This window comes from Polypterus senegalus, chromosome 3 (assembly GCF_016835505.1).
Source record: "Polypterus senegalus isolate Bchr_013 chromosome 3, ASM1683550v1, whole genome shotgun sequence".
NCBI classification, from domain to species: domain Eukaryota; kingdom Metazoa; phylum Chordata; class Cladistia; order Polypteriformes; family Polypteridae; genus Polypterus; species Polypterus senegalus.
Genome location: NC_053156.1, coordinates 285,470,225 through 285,487,782, shown reverse-complemented (window position 1 = coordinate 285,487,782; position 17,558 = coordinate 285,470,225). Strand labels below are relative to the sequence as shown.

The 17,558-nt window shown below is 42.2% G+C and overlaps 1 protein-coding gene across 1 annotated transcript in view; it reads right to left on the bottom strand.

Moving 5' to 3' along the window:
- The window catches only part of slc5a8l (solute carrier family 5 member 8, like), a 95,705-nt gene that overhangs the window by 41,153 nt on the left and 36,994 nt on the right, over window positions 1-17,558 (bottom strand). Inside the window, exons 4-8 of the mRNA XM_039749347.1 lie at window positions 16,011-16,078; window positions 11,934-12,088; window positions 7,062-7,202; window positions 5,986-6,115; window positions 5,316-5,404 (exon numbers count right to left, since the gene is read on the bottom strand). Coding sequence (XP_039605281.1) covers window positions 5,316-5,404; window positions 5,986-6,115; window positions 7,062-7,202; window positions 11,934-12,088; window positions 16,011-16,078 — 583 coding nt within the window. The remainder of the gene's footprint in view (window positions 1-5,315; window positions 5,405-5,985; window positions 6,116-7,061; window positions 7,203-11,933; window positions 12,089-16,010; window positions 16,079-17,558) is intronic.

Here is a 17,558-nt window from a genome sequence, read left to right as displayed (position 1 = left end):
GCTGATGGGTGAAGACTGCCCTGATTCCCAAACAACCTGGAAGTGCTCCCCACAAGTCATGCTGGGAGGTAGTGGGTGACACTCAACTGGAGGTGGAAGGAGAAGATTGTGTGATTATTAGCTGTGCTGTATTGTAAAAAAGTGCTTGGTATATTAAAAATCTATTATTTGAACCCTTGACTTGGTGGGGCATTGTTAAGGACTGTGTTTGGAACCGTGTGATGCCTCCTACTAGTTACACCCAATTTAAATATATTAAAAATAGAAAGAAAAAGCAAAATTGGTGCACAGCAAAAAGACGCTGGTTCAAAATCAGCCAATGGTACTTTCATCTCTTTCTTCTCTCTTGGCTTTGTAGCTTTTAACAGGTCCTGTTTGGCAATCAGATGCCACCTTCTTGAGTCACTACTTGATTTGCTGGAGTGACAACAACAACTACAATATCTATTTCTATAGAACATTTTAATACAAAGAAAGTAGCTCAAAGTGCCAAATGTCAAAGGGAAAGTTAGAAGAAAACAAAAATTTAATAAGATTAGGTACGAATAATAATGAACAGGACATAACAAAAAAATGTGACATAATTGTTCACCAACTGCACAGCAGGCATACACTGAGCGATATTTAGGATTTTCAGTCACTGATTTTCTGAGTCAGCCTGATTTTCAGCATCATTAGCCATCGCTTCCTCTAAAGCATGCGAGGGGTTGCGATTCCCAGTTGTATTTTACCATCAGAAGAATTTCGGTCACATCTCACAAACCAATTCTCTGATTTCGCTATCAAATTTCCCAGAATTCATTGTGCGTGCTTTATACGTGTATAGTCTGACCACCCACATCATGACAATGTCAAAGTTAGAAGAAAACAAAAATTTAATAAGATTAGGTACGAATAATAATGAACAGGACATAACAAAAAAAATAATAATTAGAATAAAAAGGACATGGCTTGTTTCAGGTATCACAACTTGGTGGAAATGCCCTCACTGGGCGTCTCCTCTGGGCTGTGGATAAAGCAGAGGATACCGTTAGTGACAGCGCCCCCTCTCATCCCGGAGTGATAGTGCTCACCTCAGGCGAGTCTGTCATGGGTCACCCAGGTGGAACCAAAGAAGGTACGACTATCTCAGAAGTCTTTCCCGACATATCTCATCCTATGCAAATTCATGCTAAAGATGAGTGATATTGTGGGGTCACAGTAACTTTCCAGACATATGTCAGTCATCGGCCAACCCGCTATATCCTAACACAGGGTCACGGGGGTCTGCTGGAGCCAGTCCCAGCCAGCACAGGGCACAAAGCAGGAGCAAAACCCGGGCAGGGCGCCAGCCCACCACAGTCCAGACATATGTGCTGAAAACTAATCCTGCGCATATAGGGCTCAGAATGGGAAGGACAGAGCTGCCAGGCAAGAGGAAGGCCTAAGAGAAGGTTTAGGGATGTGGTGAGAAGGGATATGAAGGTGATGGGTGTGACAGAGCAGGATGGAGAGGACAGGAAGATATGGAGGGAGATGATCCGCTGTGGCAACCCCTAACAGGAGCAGCCGAAAGAAGAAGAAGTCAGAATGGGAATGTGCCCTCTCATTGGCAGACCCCTTTCTCAGCCTGCAGGGATAGGTTGCAGCCCCCCAAGACCCTGAACTGTAAAGCAAATTTAAGACCATTTGTGCTGTTGACACAATGTAGTGTTTTTCTTTAAATGGTTTGTTGTCATAAAACATTATTACAGATCACATTTCTTCTTTAACAAATTAATTATTTATTTTGATTTAAAATGTTTGATGCCCCAACTGTCCTTAGGCCTGCAATTTCAGTTGATACTTTTGACAATTATCAGGTCACTTCAACCAGTGGGACACTGCAACAAACATCTGAGATGTAGAGTTGAAGCAGAAACCTTAGCAACCTTTAAGAAGAATCTGGAGGACATGTTGGGACAGCTTAGCTATTAGCTAAACAAATGGGCTTGATGGACTGAATGGTCTCCTATCGTTCATCAAATGTCTTAAGTTGTGTGTTCTTAAAATCTAGAGAAAAAGTTTGTGCAGTAAAGAGTGGAGATTGGGTGGATGAGCCGGTACAGAAGACAGGAGGCATGGCGGTTGGGAGTCGTGCATGGACTACACTTTAGAGGTGGGACACTCCTGCTCAGAGATCAGGGTGCAGTAGTGGCTGATGGGATTCAGAGAACATCACGTGAAAGCTGAAGGAATACTGGTGGGACCATGGAGCTGGGCTTGGGCTGAGGTGGCTGTGGAGCACGTTGTTTTAAAGGCGGACCACACATGTCGAAGTCTCAGGGCACAGCTGAGTGCACCTTATGGGTGAGCCTGGGCTGAGTGAAGATAAAGAGATGCACTGGAGGCTCAGAAGGAAAGTGGAGCCCCTGGTTTTAACCCTTCGTTCAGATTATTAACTTAATCCTCACAAAGCATTGACTTTTTATTTAAAGAAGCTCTTTACGTTCTGGTACCTGCAAGTTCAAAAGATCGGGCATCTTATCTGCTTATGGGATGCTTACCTCACCCTTTCCTAGTTTCATCGTCATCCTCTATTGAGCTGTTCATTCATCGTTATGGTGCCATCTTGTTAGAAGCCCTCCCTGTGCCTGCTCACACATTGTTAGACAGCTGAACCCAGACAGAAGGCCCACTTTTCCTTTCTTGTCTCACTGAATGTGTGTCACCAGTTTTCTGCAATCATTGCATTGATTGATTCATTCTCAGTGTTGCTAATTAAAAGACCGATTGATTGACAGTCACATTAGAACTAAATACCCAGAAATATCAGGGGATGCCAGCCACTTGCTCTGGGCACTCCTGAGCTGAAGCACTGGCCTGAACGCATCTGCTCTGCCTGGAAACTTGACACACTGTGTGCCCAGAGTGACCAGAGCTGTGCTGTTCTCAACTCAGCTAATCAGTGGACGGAGTGACTGCTGGCCACACTCCAGGTATTAACTCCCGTTAGGAATATTTCTTTTACTAGAGATGTTCATAGTGGACGTGTACATTGGTTTTGCTCCAGCTTTTTAATCTGTCTGGGGTTTGTTTCCTGCCTTGCACCCTGTGTTGGCTGGGATTGGCTCCAGCAGACCCCCGTGACCCTGTAGTTAGGATATAGCGGGTTGGGTAATGGATGGATGGATGGATGTCGAAGTCTCAGGGCACAGCTGAGTGCACCTTATGGGTGAGCCTGGGCTGAGTGAAGATAAAGAGAGGCACTGGAGGCTCAGAAGGAAAGTGGAGCCCCTGGTTTTAACCCTTCGTTCAGATTATTAACTTAATCCTCACAAAGCATTGACTTTTTTATTTAAAGAAGCTCTTTACGTTCTGGTACCTGCAAGTTCAAAAATGCCAACACCAAAAGAGGCAGCATAGGAGCTATGGATGATCAAAATTTGCCATAACATTAAGTCAATTTTCACGCCAGATTCACATTTTATAAATCCTGATCCTTGTGTAATAAATGGCTCAAATAAACATAAGCTTCCTGTCTTGCTATATGGTTGCGAGACATGGATGCTATCCAGTGACCTGAGATGAAGACTGGACTCCTTTGGCACTGTGTCTCTTCAGAGAATCCTTGGGTACCGCTGGTTTGACTTTGTGTTGAATGAGCAGTTGGTCACGTGTTTAGGAAACGTGGCACATTACCTGCATTGTGAGGGAGCGTCAGTTACAGCACTGTGGCCATGTGGCCCGATTCCCAAAGGGTGATTCGGCTCACAGGATCCTCATTGTTGAGGACCCAAGCGGCTGGACCAGGCCAAGGGACTGTCCACGTAACACCTGGCTGTGGCAGATAGAGCGTCATTTAACGAGGGTGGGACTGGACCGTGTGTCTGCCTGGGAGGGTTGCCAACCAGCATCCCAAGATGTCTCGTCATGTGGTGGATGTACCAGTGCATGCACCCTAACCTGACCAGACCTGATAAACATAAGCACATATTACAGACGATGCCCCTGCTCCCTATTAACCCTAATCAAGAAAAACAGGAAAATGAAACAGCTTTATTGAATAGAACGCCTTTCAATGGGAAACTATATTATATTGTTAAATATTGAGACAGTTATATTGGCTTTTAAAAAGAGTAAATATGAGGAGGGGTTTGAACTGCCAACCCTCTGCTGTAAAATCGAAAGTCTTGGTCCAAAAAACAGGATTAATGAGTTCTTTCTGCTTTTTTGTTTAAAAAGGAGAGAGTTTCGACAAATCACCAAAATCCTTACAACAGGTAACTGCAGAATCTTTTGTTTTATGACCATGCTGATGAATGAACCTGAAAAACAGTGTTTAATTTAACCTTATACTGTACAGTCCATCCTCGATATACGACCGGCCTGACATGCGAACAACTTGGCTTACGACCAAAATTTTTGTTTTGAATTACAGCCAACGTCTTGTGTTACGACGACCCGAATGCAGTCACGTGTATCCGCTTGTGCGATTCTTCGTAAGCGTCAGTCGGAGCCCAGATGCATGTGTTTCTGGACGGAATTTTGGTCAGTGCAGTGATTTATATAATTTATTTCGATAATTGCTAAGGAAGGAAGAGAAGGTAACGAAGGTAAAGCGATCACAATCGAACGAAGAAGGAAATTGTGCGGAAATATGAGAGTGGCGTTCGTGTTACCAATCTCGTTAATACAGGTATGTACAACATGTCGAAATCCACCATCTCGACAATTTTACAAAGAAAAGATTTGTATAAGGAAGCTCCTTACAAACAATAACCACCTTCCATTTCATTCTTCTCCTCCTCCCTTCCTGCAAGCCAAAGATGTCAACTTAAATGGTGAGTACAATATGAAATTGTTGTTTCTGGTAGGCTAGGCACTTTTTATAACTTTTTGGTTAGTACATTAGAAAAATTATTGGTGTTTTTGGTAAATTATGCATATTATACATCCCTTTTTTATTACAAAAAAGTTACGTAAGTGTTGCTGTGGGAAGTTCGGAACGCATTATGGGTATTTTCATTACAGTATTTCTTATGGGAAAAGTAGTCTTGACTTACAACTAACTTGAGTTACAACCAGTCCTCGGGAACGAATTGAGTTCCTAAGTCAAGGGTCCACTGTACTTAACAGTAGCCAGCTGTTTAAGTTTCCAACCTCTTTACAGACCATACCACTAATTCATCTTTTCTTCCAAACCAAGGCCATGGAATCTTAACCGAAAAAAAAACCCAAAAACAAACTAAATCACCAGGTTTTCCCCAAGAATCTCAGCCGATTCAACACAAACACCCCAAGCTGACATACAGTTGGTGTTCATGCGTCTTTATGTTTGCAGATCTGGCACTGACCTGAGGGTACCACTGTATGCGGCCGCCACGAAGAGCCCTGGCACACCGGGATAATCTGCCAAGATGTCCATCACCAGATAAGGCAGGAGCTGAAAAGGGAAATAAGAACTTCTGAATGAGTAGGAGTGGAAGAGGAAAAGTGCAGCTCAGAGAAACATTGCATATTACATTGACATGATACCTTCATATACAGTAAGTGATTTGATTGGATAACATGAAACATTATGGTGTGTTTAATAGCATCATACAGCATCAGCATGGTGACCAGACATCTCCAGCAAAACTCAGGCCACATGCCCAGCAATATAAATTCTAAAATTCAAACAGTTAAATGTTGCCTTTCAAATGTTGTTGTCAGATTGCAAAATAACAATGATAAATTGCTTGAAAATATATATTTTTTACATCATGTAACATATGACACATCATCAACCAATCAGAACACAGGGCCAATGAGCAATCACCGCAGTCAAATGTTTAATCCAATTGTGCCACATGTGGCCTCCAGATTCAGCTTTCTCCTTGTTTCTACACTGATACCACTGTGGAGCAGATCATGAGCTCAGTTTCCATTTAAACACCTCACGTGTCAAATCTACTTCTGATAATGGTGATTATACCCTGCTTTTAATTTAATTGGGTGTAATGAAATGAGAACACTTATGAGTACCTGATCGGGAGCGCTGACTTTTCCCACACTCAGTGGGTCACATTGTGAGTAAATGGAGTACATGGTAAACCCTGTTACCATGGCCAGAGTCACAGTGATCCACAATCCAACCATGTTAAAATATAGCGACCTGCAGCAGGACAAGGGGACAAGTAAGAAGGAAAAATTATCATTTTTGGGGAAAGGTTTACAATGAAGTTACACTGCTCAAAAAATTAAGGGAACACTTGATGATCACAGTCGAACACCAAGTCAATGAAGCTTCAGGGATATCAGTCTGTCCAGTTAGGAAGCACAAGTGTTTGAGAATCAACTTCACCTGCTTGGGGGCAAATGAAAGTGACAGCATGGGCACTGCAGAGACCACCAACAAAAAAGGGAATGGTGGCCTCAGACAACTACCCTCTCCTTTTTCTAATTTAGCTTTTTGCTGGTGTCTTTGTCACTATCTATCTATCTATCTATCTATCTATCTATCTATCTATCTATCTATCTATCATATATATATAGTGCCTTTCATATCTATCTATCTATCTATCTATTATATAGTGCCTTTCATATCTGTCTATTATATAGTGCCTTTCATATCTATCTATCTATCTATCTATCTATCTATCTATCTATCTATCTATCTGTCTATCTATTATATAGTGCCTTTCATATCTATCTATCTATTATATAGTGCCTTTCATATCTATCTATCTATCTATCTATTATATAGTGCCTTTCATATCTATCTATCTATTATATAGTGCCTTTCATATCTATCTATCTATCTATTATATAGTGCCTTTCATATCTATCTATCTATCTATCATGCACATCTGTGGATCACCTTATCAGCTCAGATCAGGCAGGCAGTACCACTCTGGGACGAGAGGGGGTGTTGTAACTAACAGTCCACATGTAAGAGGAATATCCCTTGAGAACAAACGACTCTTCCCATCTTTCCTCTGAGATGCCCCCCGCCCCCCTCCACCAAATCATCCTGATCCGCCTCCATTCATTTTTCCAATCTGGACAGCGGCTCCTCTCCTGTCCTCATTAACTCTTCCGGCTGGGCTGGACATACTCACATCTTTGCGTGCAGTTGGCTCCGACAGGAGATGTACCTTTGGACCTGAGACTGGTTAATGGCATAGATGGATGTCCACATCAGAGAACCTCCAACCACAACTGTCCAGAAGGTATGGCGTTTCAGGGGATCAGGGTCAAAGCTGTAACAGAAACAGTCATTGGTGAGGTCCTAAGAGGCTTGGGGGGGCTTCATCTTAGTTTGGTATCTTTGGTCCTGGAGGGCCTACATGATGTTTGGGATAATTTCCTCTAGAAATGGTGTTGACCATGAGGGCAGCTGAAGAACTTGGAGTATTTATCTTGTCCCAGGGTTGCACGTCAGAGCAGCAGGCAGTTCTACTATTTCATGGCACTTGGATGGCAGATCAGTTCTTTCTTCTGTGTGGCGTTTGTTGGTTCTTTCTGTGTGCAGATGGGTATCCTCTCACAATCTAAAGATGTGATGCTATATGGGTTGACCACCATTAATTGCCTAGTGCGACAGTGTGTACGTTTTTAAATGGGTGTTGTATGGCATACCAGCACTGATTAGCAGACAGTGTGGTGTGGTGGTTTGGGCTTTGGGCTTCAACCCCTGAGGTTGTGGGTTCAAATCCTGCTACTGATCCTGTGTGACCCTCAGCAAGTCACTTGATCTGCCTGTGCGTCAATTGGAAATCCAAAAAGAAATGTAACCGTTCGTATCATAAATGTTGTGAGTCATCTTAATAATCATACATTTTAATTATTGGAAAAAGGGATCAGCAAAATGAGTAAATGTAAATGATATTTCGTGAAGGATTGGCCTTTTACACTCCAGAGTTTAAGTACTGGAAATAATGGATGAAGAGATGGGTGTTAAAATGTCCTGTTAAACAGCGACATCTGTCAAGCGTTGTAAAGGTGCAGGTTGGCTCTGTGCTCTCTCGTCATTCTTGGGATTCTCTTGATCCCAACACCGTCAGTACCGCAACCGAGATGAGCGTCGCAGATGAGGACTGAAGAAAGGAGACAGAACAGCAAGTGGCACAGATGTCTGACATTTTAAAGAACCCACAAACTCAAGGCTGAGGAGGACATTTTAAGGGCTGAACTTTTTAATGGACTGATTATTTGTTTGGTTTTATGTATTGGCGATTCTAAATTGTCCCCAGCGTGTGCTTGGGGTGTGTGTGTGCCCTGCGGTGGGCTGGCGCTCTGCCCGGGGTTTGTTTCCTGCCTTGCGCCCTGTGTTGGCTGGGATTGGCTCCAGCAGACTTCTGTGACCCTGTAAGTTAGGATATAGTGGGTTGGATAATGGATGGATATGTCCGTGTTAAAAGTTCTTAATCTTTTAATGTCCTGGTTTTACAAGGTGGCTTGGGTTGGTTTTAGTGTGGGGTTGATTTAGTGCTTTTATTATTTTTTAATTGGTTTTAGTGCAGTGACAGAGCCAAGCTGTGGACCTGGACCACCAAATGCACTGGGTTAGAAGAGGTTGGAGCCTTTCCGTGCAACTGGCGGCTTAAGGGGGTTTAAGGTATGTGGTACAGCGGCTCTCCGGCTCTGAAACAATGGGCGTTTTAATAATAAATACGCTCATTCTCTGGGGGCGCATTCACGCAGCTGGTCGATGGAGTAATTGGGGCGAGACACACCTATGCACGAGGACACGGTCTTTCTCAAGTGCTTCACCGGCTGGAATTCTATGAGGAAGCAACAAAAGGATGTTACCAGAGTGGAGCTTATGAGATTATTTATCTGGACTTTCAGAAAGCATTTGATAAGGTGCCACATGAGAGGTTGGGCATCAAACTAAAAGAAGTGGCACTTCAGGGCGTTGTGTGTCAATGGGTACAAAATTGGCTCAGACACAGGAAGCAGAGGGTGATGAAGTGAGGAACCTTCTCAGAATCATAAGGAAAATTAAGAGTGGTGCCCAGCTGCGTTCAGTGCTGGGACTGCTGCTATTTTAATATACATGAATGACTTGGGTAGGAATATAAATAACAAACTGGTTAAGTCTGCAGATGATACCAGGATAGGTGGATTGGCAGATAATCTGGAATCTGTTGAATCATCACAGAGGGACTTGGACAGCATACAGGCTCGGGCAGATTTGTGGCAGATAAAATTTTATGTCAGTAAATGTAAAGAATTACACATAGGAAGTAAAAATGTGAGGTTTCAATACACAATGGGTCTGAGAAATCAAAAGTATACATATTTTTAAGAAGTCACTGTGCCCTGAGGAAATTTGAAAGGACTGGGAAATAGAAATATCTTGTTACATAAATAGGGTGACCGGGAAGATCTAAGGAATTATAGGCCAGTAAGCTTAATGTGCATCACAGGTAAATTAATGGGAGCAATTCTTGAGGATAAGATTGAGCAAGACAAGGCAAGAAGAGGAGTTTTACTGAACAGTCAGCAAGGGTTCAGAAGAGGGACGTCGTGTTTTAATAACATACTGGAATTCTATGAGGAGGCAACAAAGGATATGAAGAAAGTGGAGCAGATGATATTATTTATCTGGACTTTCAGAAAGCAGTGGCAGCTCAGGTTGCAGAATAGGCTCAGACAGAGTGTGAGGAACCTTCTCAGAATTGGCTAATGTGAAGAGTGGTGTCCAGCAGGGGTTAGTGCTATGGCCACTACTATTTTTAATAGAAATAAATGATTTGAATAGGAATATAAGTAACAAACTGGTAAAGTTTGCAGAAGATAATACCAAGTTAGGTGTAATGGCTCATAATCTCAAATCTGTTGAATCATCACAGAGGGACTTGGACAGCAGACAGGCTTGGGCAGATTTGTGGCAGATTAAATTTAATGTCAGTAAATGTAAAGAATTACAAGTAAGAAGTAAAATGTGAGGTTTGAATGGGAGGTCTAAAAATCAAAATGCACCTTATGAGAAGGATTTAGGAGTCGTAGTGGACTCAACACTATCAACTTCCCGACAGTGTTCAGAAGCCATTAAGAAGGCTAACAGAATGTCAGGTTATATAGCGCCTTGATGTGTGGAGAAAAAGGCCAAGGAGGTTCTGCTCAAGCTTTATAACACACTGGTGAGGCCTCATCTTGAGTACGGGGTGCAGTTTTGGTCTCCAGGCTACAAAAAGGACATAGCAGCACTAGAAAAGGTCCAGAGAAGAGCGACTAGGCTGATTCAAGGACTACAGGGGATGAGTTATGAGGAAAGATTAAAAGAGCTGAGCCTTTACAGTTTAAGAAAAAGGAGATTAAGAGGAGACCTGATTGAAGTGTTTAAAATTATGAAGGGAATTACAGTAATCCCTCCTCGATCACGGGGGTTGCGTTCCAGAACCCCCCGCAATAGGTGAAAATCCACGAAGTAGAAACCATATGTTTGTATGGTTATTTTTATATATTTTAAGCCCTTATAAACTATCCCACACTGTTTATAAATATTCTCCGCACAGTTATACAGTAAACCCTCGTTTATCGCTGTTAATCTGTTCAGACTCTACCGCGATAAATGAATTTCCACAAAGTAGGATTCTTTATTTGCAAATCTAATATTTTCGCAGTTAGAGCAAAGAAAACCTTCTAAATACATTTTCTAACATTATTACAGCCCTCTAGACATGAAAGAACACCCTTTAATCAAAAGTTTAAACTGTGCTCCACGACAAGACAGAGATGGCAGTTCTTTCTCACAATTAAAAGAATGCAAACAGATCTTCCTCTTCAAAGGAGTGCGCGTCAGGAGCAGGGAATGTCAGAGAGAGGGAAAAGCAAACAATCAATAATCAACAGGGCTGTTGGGCTTTTAAGTATGCGAAGCACCGCGATAAAGCGACCACAAGAAAGGGCGCAATGTGAATGTGGTCTTTTAGCATTTTTTAGAGGAGCATCCGTATCCTCTAGGCCAATGTGTGAACAGCCCCTCCATCAGGAGCAGAAAATGTCAGAGAGAGTGAGAGAGACAGAGAAAAGCAAACTTTTAAGTATGCGAAGCACCACACGAGAAGGAGTTTTATTTAATACGTAATACGTGCTCTGATTGGGTAGCTTCTCAGCCATCTGCCAATAGCGTCCCTTGTATGAAATCAACTGGGCAAACCAACTGAACAAGCCAGTGAAAAATCTGTGATATATATTTAGATATGCTTACATTTAAAATCCGCGATGGAGTGAAGCCGCGAAAGTTGAATTGCGATATAGCGAGCGATTACTGTAGTCCAGTGGATCGAGATGGTAACTTTAAAATGAGTTCATGAAGAACACAGGGACACAGTTGGAAACCTATTAAGGGTAAATTTCATGGAAACATTAGGACGTTTTTCTTTACCCAGAGAACCACTGACACATGGAATGAGAGACCAAGTAGTGTGGTAGTGACAGTAGAACTTTAGAGACTTTCAAAACTCGACTTCATGTTTTTTTGGAAGAAATAAGTGAATAGGACTGGTGAGCTTTTTTGTACTGAATGGCCTGTTCTCATCCAGATTGTTCTAATGTTCTAATATTCTAATGCTTCAGATTAAAGACATGTCTGATTTGTGGGCCAACAAAAATGCCACCCTTAATTATGGCATCAGTTATTTGTGGAAACATCTGTCTCCAGAATATGGTGTGTTGAAAACTTTCCGGTTAGAAATTGTCTTATGTTTGTGTGGGTTCTCCTCCTGGGTACTCCATCTTTCCTCTCACATCCCAAAGCCAACAAGATTAGCAACTCTAAATTAGCCTGGCATGAGTGTGGACTGGCACCCTGAACAGGATGGCCCAATTTTGCCTGGGTAGGCTCAGGCTGCCCTCAACCATGAATTAAGTGGCTTTGACAAGGTTATGTTTTGTTATCTAATGCTCAATCCATTAGGAAAATCTAAATAGTTTTTCAAATGAATTTAAAACCTCAAATCCCTTCCAGCTCTGCTACTCACTCCCAGATGTTCAGTCTACCTCCATAGTACGAGTCATTCCAGATTCGCTGAACACCACCTTGTACCACGGCTCCACGAATAATTATCGCCAAGAATCCTGACAACATGATGATCATCTGGAAGACGTCTGTCCAGATCACTGCCTTAAGACCACCCTGCAAAAAAAAAAAAAAAATAGACCTTTATAAGAGCTGAATGTGAAGATGAAATTCTTATCAACCCAAATTGTTCACTATTTGCATTTCTTTAATATTTGGTAATGTTGGATGTCTTCCTCTTTGGGGGGCAAAAATTAGGGAGCTTACTTCCTCTAATGTACTCATGTCTATTTCGGTCCATCCTTTTCATGCCCAGTGCAGATCTTAACAAATTCATAAAGAGAAGCAATGTTAGCCCACAAAAGTTGAGTGACTGGGCAAGAAGAAGATGAGGGATGGAAGTGGATGAGACTATGGTGTCCTGGATAATGGATTCTGTGTTGGGCAATTTGTGAGATTCAAGAAGTATGTTTCTGTTATTGATGTGAGCAACACAGGAGCACCACAAGGAACACTGCGGACTCCTTTCCTCATCACTCTGTACACCTCAGAGTATAAATATAACAGCAGGTCCTGTCACTTGCAGGGAGTCTCAGATGATTCTGCACTTAGGTGGTCTATCAACAAGGGAGACGAGACAGAGGATCAGGAGTCAGGTGGAGAACTTTGTTTTTTGTACCTTGTCCTGGAAGGTTTGTGTGGGTAAAATGAATGCAGCAACATTTGGGGAATTCTGGTGGAGAACTCGATGAAGTCTACAAGAAACCTGCAGCAAAACCAAGGAACTGCTTATTAACTTTCACCACACCAAAACGTCTGTATGGAGTGGATGCAGAGGTGGTGCACTCCTACAAGTACTTGGGGGTCCACATTAATGACAAGTTCAACTTGTCTTATAACACAGAAGAACTATAGAGGAAATTGCAGAGCAGGCTCTCTCTCCTTAGGAGACTGTGCTCATATAATACGAGTAGTGCCATCCTGAACATCTTCTGTAACTGTGATGACCAGTGTGATTTTCTACACTGTGGTGTGCTGGGCTGGAAACATCACTTCAAGAGAAGGCCACCAAATCAACAAGCTAATTAAATGGACAGGCTCAGTTATAGGACACACTCTGGACTTTCTGGAGGTCGTAGCAAAGGAGAGAATTCAAACAGAACTGAGTGCCATTTTGAACAATGCTGTACATCCTCTCCCTTTCAGCCAACAAATAACTCAGCAGAAGCGTGTCAGGAAATATTAAGGGGGCTCCTTTATACCAACAGCAATACACCTGCATAGTGCCTCGCTGGGACTGTCACAGCCAAGTCAGATGTTTCCCTTTCTTTTTAAATGTGCTTCCTTTTTAGCAATTCATTTGTGTACTCATACTATCTATCTATCTATCTATCTATCTATCTATCTATCTATCTATCTATCTATCTATCTATCTATCTATCTATCTATCTATCTATCTATCTATGTGGTAAAGTGCCTTTCATATCTATCTATCTATCTATCTATCTATCTATCTATCTATCTATCTATCTAAATGCCTGGGGCAGTACAGTGGCACATTGGTAGAGCTGCTGCCTCCTAACATGTTGAGGGTCTGTTTTCCTGAGGCTCCCTGCAAGATGTTTGCATGTTCTCCCCATGTCTGCATGGACTTCCTTCCACTGTCCAAAGATATTCAGGTTATGGGTGTGTGTATTTGTGTGTGTGTGTGTTTGTTCACCCTGTAATGGACAGGTGCCCTGTCCCAGCTTTTTTCCTGCCTTGCATTGACTTCTTGCTGAGATAACCTCCAGCTTCCCCATAAACCTGCTCTGGATAAGTGGGTTTGTAAAATGGATGGATGGAAGGATAAACAAATGGCCTTAATGCCTACTATACATTTCTTATTTTGCTATTTACTTTTATTCATAGCCACTAGATGGCAGTATGCTACTTACTACACACATTTTGCATTTTGTTGCAGGGTTGCAGCTTTTCTCAGTTGCTAAGGCTCATTTCTTGAAACACCGTTCTCATTTTCATACCTGCCTGGGGGACGTATCAATTAGAGTGTCCATGTTGACCCTTGTCCACCAATGATAGCACCTACAATTGTCACATGAACGCCAGAAATGGAAAACTGAGCAATGAGAGAAGGTGACCTGGTCTGTTTAATCACGTTTTCTTTAAGATCATGAGGATGACCAGGTGTGTGTGTTGTTTACCTGTTGAAGACATGGTAGCAGGTTGCACCCTAGGAAGAAGGCTAGCCTTCGGAGGTAGTGTGATACACTGGGAAATGTTCAGCTGAGAATCCTTAATTCCTAGCATTCATGTGGATATTACTTTGACATGTACCACCTATCTAAAGGGGGCTGCAGATCACATATACCCCTTCATGGCAATGATATTCCATGTTGGCTGTGGCTTCTTTCAGCAGAATAATGCACCCTACCACACGGCAAAAATTGTTCAGGAATGGTTTGATGAGCATGACAAAGAGTTCAAGGTGACTTGGCCTCCAAACTCCCCAGCTCTCAGTCAAAAAAAATCAAAGCTCACCTTTACAAGTATAGTAAATTACACCGGCTGCTACAGACTGGAAGCAAATGTATGTTTTTATTCTAAAATAGTAAGAACATAAGCAGCTCACATCTCAAAATGGACAAAACGGCCCGGATCAAACCCATGAAGTTCTGATTACCAGTCAGCAGCTGATACCGTATCACCACCAAAGCTGTCGCAGCAAATGCGTGTCAATGTCGCACCCTAACGCGGGTTCCTTTTCTGCAGTTATATTCTTGAATAGAAGCGCACTTGTTGTGTTATATTTACTTTTTGTGAAAATGTTTATTTGATTTTTGGACTTCAGGCTTCACACATTATACACTTCATGTCTGCATTTTGTCAATTATTACTAAAACATGAAAAACGTTTCTTTTTTAACGATGTGTGTACATAGGAACACACGTGAAATTCAAGTGTTCCAAATAACGATATAGTATTTATAAAAGGTGTCATTTTGCTTGACTTCTCACTCTATACAACTCTAAACAACTGACATGCAGGTAAATAGACTTGAGCTGAGAAAACTGTGTGGCGGTGGGGGGGATGTGATAGTAGGCTGCTTGCTGCTTATCGACACATTTACAGGACAAAAGACGTTGATGGAGAGGAGCGAAGCGATTTAAGGTGGGATGGATCTACAAGTTTTTTCGTAGGCTCTGGTAATTCTAGTGTTAAGAGCAGACCCCAACCCTTTGGCAACCATGTTGGGTGTTTTATCCCGAGTGTCTGTGCTCTCTTATGACTGCCTCTGCTGTAACTCCTTGTTTTCTGCAACGTGACTGACTTGCATATGTTTTACGAGGTTTGTGGTGTTGCCCACAATTACATATGGTCTTCTGACACATATCACATTTTGCTTCATTATTGTTCAGTGGAGTAAAATAACTCCAAACAACGCTTTGCTTTCTTTTCGCCATTGCCTCACATACACAGTCCCACTGCTTTGGCTGGTGGACTGCACCACTGCCAGTGTGAATGCAGGATGATGAAAAGCGCAGAAGGAAAAACAGCTTCCTTTAACACAGCATGACATGTTTAATTTAATGATCATGCTCTCACCGTCAAATGTCTTTTAAGGATAATTTGTAATAAATTTGCAAATTATTGAAAATGTGTATCATCGATGTTTAAATTAAAAGGTCAGGATCGGAATCATTGATACTTTAGTACATTTCTGCAGGGTTCTCAGCTCCTCTCTATAGGCCATCTCATCGGTGAAGATGCCAATGATGACTACATGATCAACGAACTTGACGATGGTAGAGGAGCTGTGTGTGACTCTGCACTCAGGGGTGGACTAAGCACACAGCCCTGAGGGGCGCCCATACTCACAGTTAGCGTAGATGAAGTACCATTGGTGACTCTTTTAAAGGCCACCAACCGCCACTGTTGTCTTACTGCTAGTCCATTCCTCGGTTGCTTTCCATGGATTGCTAATATTTGTATTTATTAAAATGAAAGCTTGAAGTTACAAAATATCTAGCCAACTCACCACAGTGCAGTAGATGGTGCACACTACTCCTGTTGCCACCAAAACTCCCCAGAGGTCCAAACCAGTAACTATAAAACATAACAAGGAGTGAAATGTCAGATGCATTTTTAAGTTTCTTTCCGATGTAACATAGAAACAAAAGCAAAATAACAATGTCAACCTAAACAGCTGCAATAAATGTCTGCCTGCCAAACTCTGGGCAACCCACAAAACAAGGACCACTTCTAGTAGCAGTAGTAGTATTGTCAGGTGTACAGAGTACAGTGAAATTGTTACTCACATATCTGAACATCGAGCACATCACCACTCTCTGTCGCCGTGATAAATAAGAACAGACTGTCCTGTTACAGGTGCCCTTAAAAACCTTGTGTGCGAACCATAGGGGTTTAGAGGTCAAGAGCATTCACTCATATTGGCAAAGGAATAACAACGACCACAACCACATTTACTTCTGTAGCACAGTGCTTCTTATAGGCTGATATTTGATGGCTCATGAGACTTAAAAGTGATTCCCATTTATGTTTCATAGGAATCAACTTTGTCACAGATCTTTCACCCAAAATTCCTTAGGACATAAATAAGACGTGAGATACAACTGAGGTGAAAATCGAGAATTTATTTTGAAAAGCCTGGTATATTTTGAGATATCTCTTTCTAGTCTTGTTTTAATTTCTTTCAAAACTTCACATTTTTTACTGGACTGATGCCTTTACCCAAGGTGACATACAACACTTGGTTCTATTTCTTTTGCTTTTCCAATTGGAGCACCAACTGACAAAGTGACTTTCTCATGATCACATGGTGTCAGTAGTGGGATTTGAACCCACAAGTTCACATTTTAAAATCCAAAGTCTTAACCGCTATGCCACACCATCTGCCTTTATTCTTGAATACAAATCCGAGCAACTAATAGTGTTAATCTAAAGCAAGGATCCTGACAGGAATTATCACTGCCTGCTTTGAGAACAGCAGGACCGCAAGGCTCTGCAGAGAATGGTGTGGTCCACTGAACACATCTAACTTTAAGGAAATCTACACCAGGCGATGTCGGACCAGGGCAAAGAAAACTTTCAATGATTGCAGCCATCCCAACAACAGCATGTTTTCTGTGCTGCGGTCAGGTAAACACGGCTGCTGCATAAAGTCCAATTCAGAGAGACTGAGAAGCGGCTCCTGTCCACAGTCCATCTGCATCTTGAATGAGGAATATGTCTAGAAGTACAGTACGTAATGCTCTATTGTTAACTCTCTTACATTAAGGCAAGGTGTCGACTTGCAGTGTGTTGACACTTAGGGTAGAGCCAGATGTTGACATTAGTCGCCATTCAAGGGTAGAGGGCAGTAATCAATGGAAAATGTCAACCATACCTGCTGTCATGTTATCTCTTTGCTAGCTTTATGTCTCTTGCAGTATGTGTTACACTAGTGCCACTGTTTCAGATGTCTGTTGCTGCATACTGTGGCCACTGTAGTCGTCACCACCAGCTACACAAAGAAAACATCTGCTTGGCTGCAGCTGGCTGCACCAAGACAGCTGTTCATCTGCAG